At 44.1% G+C, this 12,665-nt stretch overlaps 1 protein-coding gene across 15 annotated transcripts in view; it reads right to left on the bottom strand.

The window, feature by feature from the left end:
• lrrfip2 (leucine rich repeat (in FLII) interacting protein 2) overlaps positions 1-11,764 on the bottom strand; it is a 67,562-nt gene extending 55,798 nt beyond the window's left edge. For 4 of the 15 annotated variants that reach the window (XM_023970446.2, XM_023970448.2, XM_023970451.2 and 1 more), the window contains exons 1-2: positions 11,174-11,644; positions 9,426-9,582 (exon numbers count right to left, since the gene is read on the bottom strand). In XM_023970446.2, coding sequence (XP_023826214.1) covers positions 9,426-9,509 — 84 coding nt within the window. In that variant the 5' untranslated portion in view covers positions 9,510-9,582; positions 11,174-11,644. The other 11 variants (XM_023970453.2, XM_023970455.2, XM_023970468.2 and 8 more) reach the window with 5 other exon arrangements.
• Positions 11,765-12,665: the final 901 nt, after the last annotated feature.

The following is a 12,665-nucleotide window of genomic DNA, read 5'->3' as shown; positions in this document are numbered from 1 at the left end:
TTACATGTCTGGTGAGTACGCAGGCCATTTAACATCACATTTTATAAAAATAACCTAGCAAATTACATTGGTTGTCACTCAACTAATAAAGCCTAATAATGTGCAAGCCATTTTACAAACATTTGAAGCTGGCTACTGATATTGCCTGGGGCTATTCGGTATGCAAAATAACTAGTAGATCTATGACTGTCAACATAATTACATGCTTACTTCGACACTGGAGAGGACGCAGTTGTCACAAAAATATTAGGCATTTTTGGGAAGGTAGAAAAAGTCATTTGAGCAAAATCTTTCAGTGAACCGGCAATTTGTAACATTTTAATAGGTTTTCTGACCGAAGCGTGCTACATTTGGATCGGTTTGCGGAGCCACTAACCGATGCACTCATATCTTAACCATTTGAACCTGGGCCCGATGCATCCATACTGTACATGAAACAGTGACCATAAACATTGACACTAAATTACATGAGTTTTATGATATGGAAATGTGAAGTGTTTGTGAATGTGAACTTGACTGGAGTTCACCTGCGGTAAATTKAATTGATTGGACATGATTTMGAAAGGCACACACCTGTCTATATAAAAGGTCCCACAGTTGACAGTGCATGTCTGGAGATCTGGAGAAGGGTACCAAACAAAAATGATGCAGCATTGAAGATCCGAGAACACAGTGGCCACCATCATTCTTAAATGGAAGAAGTTTGGAACCACCAAGACTCTTCCKAGAGCTGGCCGCTCAGCCAAACTGAGCAATTGGGGGAGAAGGGCTTTGGTCAGGGAGGTGACCAAGAACCCGATGAGCTCCAGAGTTCCTCTGTGGAGATGGGAGAACCTTCCAGAAAGACAACCATCTCTGCAAAACTCCACCAATCAGGCCTTTATGGTAAAGTGGCCAGACAGAAGCCKCTCCTAGATTCTCTGGTCTGATGAAACCAAGATTAAACTCTTTGGCCTGAATGCCAGGCGTRACGTCTGGAGGAAACCTGGCACCARCGCTTTGGTAAAGCATGGTAGTGACAGGATCATGTGGTGGGGATGTTTTTCAGCGGCAGGGACTGGGAGACTAGTCAGGATCGAGGCAAAGACGAACGGAGCTGCTCCATAGCACTTCGGGACATCCCAAATACAGGTGTGCCAAGCTTGTAGCATCATACCCAAGAAGAATAMAGACTAATCACTGCCAAAGGTGTTTCAACAAAGTACTGAGTAAAGTGTCTGAATACTTATGTAAATGTGATCCGTTTTTTATTTTTTAATACATTTGCAAAAAATTCTAACATGTTTCTGCTTTGTCATTATGGGGTATTGTGTGTAGATTGATAAGAAAAAAAACWATTGAATCAATTTTAGAATGCTGTAACGTAACAAAATGTGAAAAAAAGGAAGGGGTCTGAATACTTTCCGAATGCACTGTATTTAACCCCTTATTTTTGGCACAGGTCTCCATATATACTTCCATTCATTTTTTCAACTGGTACCCGGGGAGCTTCAGACGAGTCGTGAGGCCTGTGGGCTACAGCAACAACTGACATGTACGTGTTCGTGAGAGTCTCACCTTTCCACCGTGGGGTCATATTAATGTGTAACCCAAACTGTGTGGACGCCACAGACAGAAGTTGGCAGATTGGCTGTACTGACTTTAGACAAGTCCCAAGACCCAAACACACAGATACACCAGGGTTTTCGTTAGGAAAATGGGATATTTGACCGGCAAACATTTTAAATTTACCGGGCATTTGACAAATTTATCAGGCCCATATGCATTGGGTACGTAACTGCCTCCAGCTCATTGCAAAGTGGTGTGTAACGTGCTGACGAAGCCTGCCTTCCGTTGCCGTTTGATTCCGCGTTCAAAACAAACCTGGGAACTCTGAAATCTCCGGTAGATCGCTAGAAAARGCATACCGTTCATTCTAGCGGGAGGGGGCTTGGCTSACTTTCTGACTAGCAAATTGAAAAGTAGCCTCGTTCATTTAGGTGGAAAAAGTAACTGGCTTAAAAGGAGTCTGTAATCGGCTGTTTAGCCGACAGCCGGGCTCGAGTGGAAAAGACTGTGTGTGTGTCTGAGTAAAGAGGGAGAGGAGATGGCTGGCTCCTCTGCGCTGCACCTGTCGAGCTGTCTGACAGTATGACCTGAGCTCTGTGTCGCTGTCCTATCTATAGCCCTGCCCATCCGGCCTGGCCCCAGCATTCCCTCCCCCTGCACCCACATTATGGGACTGGAGAGGAGTAATCTGAGCAGCAGCCGCACAAATGCACAATCATACACACCTCCAAAACCCTAAGCGTCAAGGAGTAGATCAGATCCTCTGCTCACACTAGACTACATCATCTAGGGCTCCATGAAGTTGGCACACCCTGGATGTTATGTCAAAGTTGACGTTGTTTATCTTCAGTACTATAGTGTTTATAGTTGCCATGGACACAAACATTAGGCTAATCGTTCAAAACCCTCCCCTTATCAGACRAGGCGGAATGTTAGGCGGACCCCTTCAACACACGTTGCTAAATTATATGCTGCWACGTGTGATAACACCCAATCATAAAATAGCCCAAGCATAGGTAGATAAATCGTTTGACAGCCAYCAAGTTTCAATCAGGCATTTTGCACAACAGACAACTTGTTCTACCTTTGTTATCTAAAAAAAGAGGATGTGAAATRTGAAATACGTATTTGCAGATAGTTGCAAAATAGGCCTGCCTACCATTATCATGAACTTACATACAGGGTTCGACATTCAGGTACATTTTCCAGTGGCACACCGGGCCAGTTCCAATAAAAGCTACTGGCCTGAATGAAAAACAAATACTCTCCGGGGTAAGACAGCAAAGCGAAAGATGCATGGTAATTTTAATAGCAGAGGCCTTTATTTTCCATTGGGGCTGAAAAAGTATCCTATTCAGGGTTCATACAGACATTTGCAAGTCAAATTCAAGGACTTTCAAGCACCTAATTTTTATTTAAGGACTTATGTTATATTTAATTGTAATAGCCTATAGAAGAAAAACAAATCCCCCAAAATGAACGCAAAAAAGTATGCATTACCATATTGCATTTTATTTTTTTGACCTTTCCAACTGCATTATGCATTGCCATTCACATGACTTGTACATTCTAGGGATCCTTGGGAAGTCCCTACCTTAAACCCTACCCATAACCATTTTAAATGTAAAACTTCAATGGGTTTGGGACCTCCCAAAAAACCCAGATAGCAAGGACCATGCGCATGTGAAACAATCGTCAACTAACAGCTTTGGGAATTCATGTGTTTTTTTAAATCAACACTGAACAAAAATATAAACACAAAATATAAACACAACACCCTCTCAAATTATGTGCACCTATTTGTTTACTTCCCTGTTAGTGAGCAATTCTCCTTTGCCAAGATAATCCATCCACCTGACAGGAGAGGCATTTCAAGAAGCTGATGAAACAGCATCAATGGCGCCGGAAGAGATGGATGCCGTTTTTACAGTCCCCTAACCAATAGTGCTATTGTGTTTTTTCGTGGCATTTGTACATAATGTTTCTGCCACCGTCTCTTATGACCGAAAAGAGCTTCTAGATATGAGGAAAGTGATTACTCACCCCGTACTGGAAGAAGATTTTTTCTTTAATGAATCGGACGCAAAGGATTTACTCCAGACAAGGCCCTCATGACCGTCATTCGCAGGAGAAAGAGACMGAGATATCGGGGACGGAGGTCTGGGTGCCTTGTAAGGATCCGACAGCGAGTGGGAAATCTGCCTTTACCATCGGTACTATTAGTCAACGTACAATCATTGCATAATAAAATAGACAAACTACGAGCATGTATATCCTACCAACGGGACATTAAAAACGAACATCTTATGTTTCACCGAGTCGTGGCTGAACGACGACATGAATAACATACAGTTGGCGGGTTTTACGCTTTTTCGGCAGGATAGAACCTTGTCTCTGGTAAGACAAGGGGTGGCAGTCTATGTATATTTGCAAACAACAGCTGGTGCACGAAAGCTAAGGAAGACTTGAGGTTTTGCTTGCCTGAAGNCTCTGGTAAGACAAGGGGTGGCAGTCTATGTATATTTGCAAACAACAGCTGGTGCACGAAAGCTAAGGAAGACTTGAGGTTTTGCTTGCCTGAAGTAGAGTATCTCYTGATAAGCTGTAGACCACACTAATTACCAAGAGKGTTTTCATCTATATTCCTCGTAGCTGTCTATTTATCACCACAAACCGATGCTGGCACTAAGACCGCACTCAATGATCTGTATACAGCCATAAGCAAACAGGATAACGATAATCCAGAGGCGGTGSTCCTAGTGGCCSGGGWKRTTWAWMSKYGGYAAKRTWAAWRKYMTTTWKCRRAWTTRTWKRKYSKWRSMYAAWMMMSKAKCKYGGGGYAAAAAAKKKKAKAAAAKKWAWRRWYYKCKKCRTTWKRRCKYYKKKKGAGACGTGTTCCAAGKGCTCCTTCCATTTGGCAAATCTGACCATAATTCTATCCTCCTGATTCCTGRTTACAAGCAAAAACTAAAGCAGGAAGCACCAGTGTCAATAAAAGAAGTGGTCAGWTGAAGCAGATGCTAAGCTGCAGGACCYTTTTGCTAGCACAGACTGGAATATYTTCRGTGATTCTTCCAATGGCATTAAGGAGTACACCACATCAGTCACTGGCTTCATCAATAAGTGCATCGATGATGTCGTCCACACAGTTACAGTACGTACATACTCCAACCAAAAGCCATGGATTACAGGCAACATCCGCACTGAGCTAAAAGGGTAAAGCAGCTGCTTTCAAGCAGCTGGAAGCTTATAAGAAATCCCGCTATACCTCCGACGAACCATCAAATAGGCAAAGCYTCAATACAGGACTAAGATTGAATTGTACTACACTGGCTCCGACGCTCGTCAGATGTGGCAGGGCTTGCAAACTATTACAAACTACAAAGGGGGAAGCACAGCCGCGAGCTGCCCAGAGACACGAGCCTACCAGACGAGCTAAATTACTTCTATGCTCGCTTCGAGGCAAGCAACACTGAAACTTGCATGAGAGCATCAGCTGTTCCTGACGACTACGTGATCACCCTCTCCGTAGCCGATGCGAGTAAGACCTTTAAACAGGTCAACATTCACAAGGCCGCAAGACGGATTACCAGGACGTGTACTCCGAGCATGCGCTGACCAACTGGCAAGTGTCTTCAATGACATTTTCAACCTGTCCCTGACTGAGGGACAACACCATAGTGCCCTCAAAGCTCATCACTAAGCGAAGGACCCTGGGACTAAACACCTCCCTATGCAACTGAATCCTGGACTTCCTGACGGGCCGCCCCCAGGTGGTAAGGGTAGGTAACACAGCCGCCATGCTGATCCTCAACACGGGGGCCCCTCAGGGGTGTGTGCTCAGCCCCCTCTTGTAATCCCTGTTCACTCATGACTGCATGGCCAGGCACGACTCCACCACCATCATTAAGTTTGCCGATGATACAACAGTGGTAGGCCTGATCACCGACAACGATGAGACAGCCTATAGGGAGGTGGTCAGAGACCTGGCCMTGTGGTGCCAGGAGAACAACCTCTCCCTCAAAGTGATCAAGACAAAGGAGATGATTGTGGACTAGAGGAAAAGGAGGACCGAGCACGCCCCCCATTCTCATTGACGGGGATGCAGTGGAGCAGGTTGAGAGCGGTCATTAAGACACTAACGGTCGTTAAGACACTAACAGCTCACAGATGGTAGGCAATTAAGGTCACAGTTAAGAAAACTTCTGGCTACTAAAGAAGCCTTTCTACTGACTCTGAAAAACACCAAAAGAAAGATGCCCAAGGTCCCTGCTCATCTGTGTGAACGTGCCTTAGGCATGCTGCAAGACGGCATGAGGACTGCAGATGTGGCCAGGGCAATAAATTGCAATGTCCGTACTGTGAGACGCCTAAGACAGCGCTACAGGGAGACAGGACGGACAGCTGATCGTCCTCGCAGTGGCAGACCACGTGTAACATCACCTGCACAGGATCGGTACATCCGAACATCACACCTGCGGGACAGGTACAGGATGGCAACAAAAACTGACCGAGTTACACCAGGAACGCACAATCCCTCCATCAGACTGTCCGCAWTAAGCTGAGAGAGGCTGGACTGAGGGCTTGTAGGCCTGTTGTAAGGCAGGTCCTCACCAGACATCACCGGCAACAACGTTGCCTATGGGCACAAACCCATCGTCGCAGGACCAGACAGAACTGGAAAAAAGTGCTCTTCACTGACGAGTCGCGATTTTGTCTCACCAGGGGTGATGGTCAGATTTGGGTTTATCATCGAAGGAATGAGCATTATCCTGAGGCCTGTACTCTGGAGCGGGATCGATTTGGAGGTGGAGGGTCCGTCATGGTCTGGGGCGGTGTGTCACAGCATCATCGGACTGAGCTTGTTGTCATTGCAGGCAATCTCAACGCTGTGCGTTACAGGGAAGACATCCTCCTCCCTCATGTGGTACCCTTCCTGCAGGCTCATCCTGACATGACCCTCCAGCATGACAATGCCACCAGCCATACTGCTCGTTCTGTGCGTGATTTCCTGCAAGACAGGAATGTCAGTGTTCTGCCATGGCCAGCGAAGAGCCCAGATCTCAATCCCATTGAGCACATCTGGGACCTGTTGGATCGGAGGGCGAGGGCCATTCCCCCCAGAAATGTCAGGGAACTTGCAGGTGCCTTGGTGGAATAGTGGGGTAACATCTCACAGCAAGAACGGACAAATATGGTTCACTCCATGAGYAGGAGATAAACTGCAGTACTTAATGCAGCTGGTGGCCACACCAGATACTGACTGTTACTTTTGATTTTMACCCACCCCCCTTTGTTCAGGGACACATTATTCAATTTCTGTTAGTCACATGTCTGTGGAACTTGTTCAGTTTATGTCTCAGTTGTTGAATCTTGTTATGTTCATACAAATATTTACAAATATTTGCTGAAAATAAAACGCAGTTGACAGTGAGAGGACGTTTCTTTTTTTGCTGAGTTTATATGGCTGTAACTTAACAAAATGTGGGAAATGGGAAGGAGTCTGAGTACTTTCCGAATGCACTGTGTATTTATTCAATATTATATTAATCCTATGAATTTGTGTGAATCCTATAAATTTGCAATCAATTCAGTAAATTTATCAGAGATTTAATTAAAATTTTAACAAAAAAAAAATTGTTTGTTTTTTAAACCCCTTTTTCTCCCCAATTTTGTGAAATCCAAATTGGTAGTTACAGTCTTGTCCCATCGCTGCAACTCCCGTACGGACTCGGGAGAGGGGAAGGTCGWTAGCCATGCGTCTTCTTTGAAACACGACCCTGCCAAGGTGCACTGCTTCTTTACACGCTGGTTGCTTAACCCAGAAGCCAGCCGCGCCAACGTGTCGTAGAAAACACTGTCAGCGTGCATGCGCCCGGCCCGCCACAGGAGTCACTAGAGCGCAACGGGACAAGGACATTCTGGCTGGCAAAACTCAGACTATGCTGGGCCAATTGAGCGCAGCCTCATGGGTCTCCCGGTCGCAGCCAGCTGCGACACAGCCGGGATCGGGCCCGGGCCTGTGGTGACGCCTCAAGCACTGCGATGCAGTGCCTTAGACCGCAGTGCCACTCGAGAGGCCCCAACAAAATAATGTTGCAGGAATGRTAATTTTATGTTTCTAACAGAAACGACTTCAGAACAATCCGAGATGTGTGTCGACATTCTCCATTACCATGGAAATTACTGATCACAATACCAGGCAGCCATTGCGAGTGTACCCATGAGTTTACCAGTCAAATTGCCAGGGTTAGAGGTTCCAAGRCTGTTCTATTCATTCTGTTCTACTCAGTGTGACACTGTGCCATTCTCTTCAATAGTCCTCTGCATGGCTTATAGCTATCATTACCCAGGATAGCACTGAAACTGTGTAATATGGACTATGATCTATGACTCACTCAACTCCCACACATTCACTTACAATCAACGGCACAGTTAAGTGACTGCCTAGATCAAATACACCCATTCTGATCATCTCTCTAACATTATGATCCTTTTGAGGAAAACTTGATAGGCCTACAGAACATGTGGTGAATCCTCCTACTTGGCTGACGGTTTTGCAAGCAAGCTGCTGATATTTTAAGTGACTGACAGCCCAGCAATGTAAGTGGCCTCCAATATGGGGTGGTGATAGCGCAGGCTCAAATTCACAGTCCTTCTCAGCAGGACAGTGATCCGTGTCCAGCACAGGCCGACCAGGCAAGCACACTCATAGCCTAAGAGAGGATGACTGACCTCATGCAATGACTTTTTTCTGGAGCTTTGTTTGGAGGGGAGTGGTGGTGTGTGACAGGTTGGAGAGAGGTTGGCCTTATGGACCCCACTGCACACATTCACTTGGCCTCACTGTTCTGTGCACATCTAGTTCTCTCCACAAAGAAACCCTGATTCATTCAGGACAGGACCTGGCTGGGTGGGTCAGATGACTCATGATTCTATATAACAGGCTTGTATGGTTAAAGACAGAAAATGTAACCTTGTTTACTGTGCCAAAGTATGAGGCACTACCAAGAAGTACCAAAGTATGAGGCATTTCACAAGAGCACAGACAACATTCCTTCCCAGTCTATATGAGATCCTGTGTTCTGTTAATCTGCAAGTTAAGCAAGGCAGTCAATCACATGYACTCGAAAATCTACTCTGCTGATAATTTAGGCTTTTCCCACACTGTGGCATAGTTTCATCTAGCCACATAATTATGCAAATACACCACAATCATTCTCAAAATAAGTCATGAACAATAACACAACAAATGCATGGGCCTACTATGTACGCTGAGAACAATTGCACAGCCTCTACGAAAAGGCCAGGAATGACAGCCGGGTAGTTGAGGAACATGGAATAATCCTGGGACAAGTCATTACAGGCCATCCCACCTTCCTCGCCCCTGCCCTCCATTTTCCCTAAATCTCTTCAAATCAATCCTACTACACCATTGCAAACCAGCTGTCTGCACTCGCCAGAGCTGAGACAACTTGAAGGAACCTGAATATCCACATTACAAGCACATCTCAGACTAAGCAGAGCTGTGTGTGAACATGTGTKAAGATATGCTTCAGAGGGCTGTTTGCTGCATTCACCTCAGTTGGTATTGTTGGGTATGGGTTGAGAAGCCTACATTTAAAGTAATACATCAAGATGGCTTGCCATGCATCCTTTTATAAATCATCCAATTCAAACTTGTCTTTGACCGCATTTTGGGAAATACATGTCTTCAGTGTCACCACACACAACATCCAATGTGACTTATGCACTACACATAGGCCTACAATGTGAGGGAAGCTCAGCTAATAACACCAGTTAAAGATCTTAAACTAAGAAAGAATCACAGAAATGAACTAAAAGCAGGGAGGTTCTGAAATGGATGGTTAACTTACCTCCCGGGCAATGCTACTAAGGGCTTCATCCTCAGCTGAAAACCGGTCCTTGATAGGGGCACGCTTTCTACCTGGTGTCCCCATGGCTTCTGTGCAACTGCAGCTCCACCAACACGTTCAGGGCCAAATTAGAGGAACACAGTGTGGGGGTAAAAATCTGAAAAACATGAATGATAGAGATGGATCTGACAGCCCTATCACCTTACATGAAGACACTAATATTTTACTGAATTGAGATTATCTGATGCCTTGTTTACATTAATAAATCACYATTTCAAGATCAATTGAAGACCACTCCTTGATGAAGCACTGGGAATCTCAGTATTGAACTAAGTCCTTGGACATAGTACAATGTAATAAATAGCATATTATCAAGACGTAACCGAAACGCAATCAAATAACCCTGAATTGAGAGGGATGTGCAAACTTCCCTGCAAGCACCCGCATGCATGTTGTGTGCACACAGAGGAACACACTCACTCAGTGCATTCCTACAAAATAGTCTGCCATGGCCAGAGTGCATTCCTACAAAACATCCTGCCATGGTCACAGATGTCTGGGTCCTATAAGAGTGTAACACTTGCGGCTGACATTGGCCAGGTGCTGACAAACAAGACATACACACTGACAAACCTGCAAAATATTACAAGTATGAAGTTGTAGAAAGATCAAGTTGTTCTGTGCGGAATGCAATGAAAGAGTCAAGAGAGAGTCCAAGCAATGAAAGAGTCCAAGTTGCCATGTAAGGTCGCAAAAGTTTACATGAGGTCCACAAACTGACACTAGTTATATCCTTGAATCAAACATTAGCCTACTCAACTCTCACCTGAGGCATGTTTATTGCGTACCCCCCCTGTAAAGGCCAATTGATACTTGGCCTAAACACACAATGACAAGTGAAGATGCATATCTAGCTAGCCATCTATTTTCCTAAACATTGACATTGTTTTTGGGAAATCATTACATAGCTGAAGTTAACTGGTTACACGTAGGTAAAAGTTCCAGCTAAGCACAGGGCTTGGAMGCTTCACCCATACAGCTTGATATGGTTAGCTATAAATTAATATTTGCTTTTATTGTTAGAGCTGTCAAAGTTAACTTACAAATATTTAGTTAGCCATCGGTGTGTGTTCTGACAAAAGGTTAACGTTACCAGCGTCACGTAACGTTTGTGGTTAGCACAGGCAAGTTACAAGAAGAAAACGCCCAGATAAGGAATCAGCTAACGTTAGCTAACTAACTCGGCGGTTATAAGGCAGACCGTGGKCATAAACCTCCACGATGACACAATTAGGATTGCTAGCTAGCTCATCTTACTAATTATCCATCATGGCCCCTTGCATGGGTAACGTTAAAACATGTTGTTTTATTACTAACTCATTGTTCTGACTCTTTGTGGTTAAACTCTTGTAGCTAAGATACCTACCTAGCTAGCTAAATAATTAAACGCCGAGAGAGCTAACGTTAGTTACCGTTACAGATGGAGACGTTAGCTACAGTAGCTAGTTAACTACTCGGGCGGGGATAACGTTAATTTAGTTATTGTYTAGTTAACGCCGCGTTTTCCAAGCTAGAAAATTAGCTAGTTAGCTACTTTCCTGGGCTAGCTAACTAGRTAGCATAAACACATTGTCATTGGGAAAGTGTTTGCTTTGGTTTGGTAGCTGCCTAGCTAGCGCTAGCTTAGTAGCTAGATAACCCCATGCCATGTTCCCTCAACTTGAAAAGCTATGACCCTGGGCTCTTACCCTTCCTTGGGACCCAAAACATAAAAATGAGGTTTAATTGAATCCTGAGATGTCCTTTCCGGTGTAATGACCCCAATGCAAAAGAGAAGGCCAATCCCTTTGAGCAGTATAAATTTAGCTGGCTAGCTGGTTAGCCAGCTACTAGCTAGCCAACCCCAATTTCTAATGTGTGACAGAGCAAACTGACACTGCTCTTCACGTCACGCCTTTTCAAAGAGATTCGCCTGGCTCGTAGAAACTTCTAAACGACGTTAATYTTTCCAGGATTTGCTCTTTCTTCGTCTTGGTTGTTAAAATACTGTACAGTGGTTCCTCCCAAAGATTGACAGTGTTTTTTCCTCCAACTGACAGCTGTGAATCAGTGGGAGTGGGGGTTTCTTTTTACGAGATTCCCTATAAACACGCCACTTCGACACAGCTACGACCGGAAGTGAGTTTTTCGTAGAAGGTTAGGATAATTCAATTAGGAAACGCTCTCCTACCTGCTACGAAAAGTCTCTTCCGGTCGTAGCGGTATCGAAGTGGCGTGTTTTAGGGAGTCGTCTTTTTCCTCCACTCTCTCCCATGTCCTCTTTACCAGAGAGGAAGAGACGAAGCGAGAGGTTTTACTCAGCCCAAAARCTGTCCTAGAAAATAAGCCCACGAAGTATAACGAAGTGAGGAATTTTGCATGGAGGTCAGAGTGTGGAATTTGGTCAACAAAACATGTAATTGCTAATTTGCTACGTGAGTTTAGTTGAAACTCATTTACTGAATTTCTATACAATTTAAAAACGAAATGCTATTTGGAGAACATAAAAAGAAGCAAAAATTTGCCCAGCCGTTATCACATTGGATGCTGTGGCTTTATTCACCTCAGTCGATCTAAGAACACATAGCCTATACAATTAGCTGCTACACATTAACTGAGCACCGGGATTAAAAACTATAATTTAATATGTACAGGGGGAACTGTTTGCAGAAAAAGTATTTCAATAACAAAAGGTAAACAAATATGTTTTCTTTACAGATTTTTTTGTATGTGCAGTTTTAAAGCTAATTGCCTTCAATTCTACACATTTGCAGCTGTCAAATCATCTCTGAGCAAAGAGACAGTTCTCAAGAAAGAGTCTGGGAGTGGTCTGAGTGGGGAGGGGYAAACCGAAAACTAGCTGTTATTGGCAGAGAGGTTTGGAACTCTTTTAATTGGTCCATTAACTAACAAACCGCCTGGTGATATCACCAGGCAGACCAAACCTCTATCCCACCAAAATAGGCAGAAATTTTAGGCAGTCTTTTCAAACAGCTCTTACAATAAAAGGGCATTATCATAATCTACACAATTTCACAGTATTATTCCAACTACATAGTGTGGAAATATATACAACACAGGAAATAAATCACGTTTTTGACTGAACTGGGCCTTTAACTGTTTTTTATTTATTATTATTTTAACAACAAATCAATACAGGAAGTACATGTGGGAACACAAGTATATATGAATAATATACAA

This window comes from Salvelinus sp. IW2-2015, linkage group LG25, assembly GCF_002910315.2.
Source record: "Salvelinus sp. IW2-2015 linkage group LG25, ASM291031v2, whole genome shotgun sequence".
Classification (NCBI taxonomy): Eukaryota; Metazoa; Chordata; class Actinopteri; order Salmoniformes; family Salmonidae; genus Salvelinus; species Salvelinus sp. IW2-2015.
This window is presented reverse-complemented; position numbering and strand designations above follow the sequence as displayed.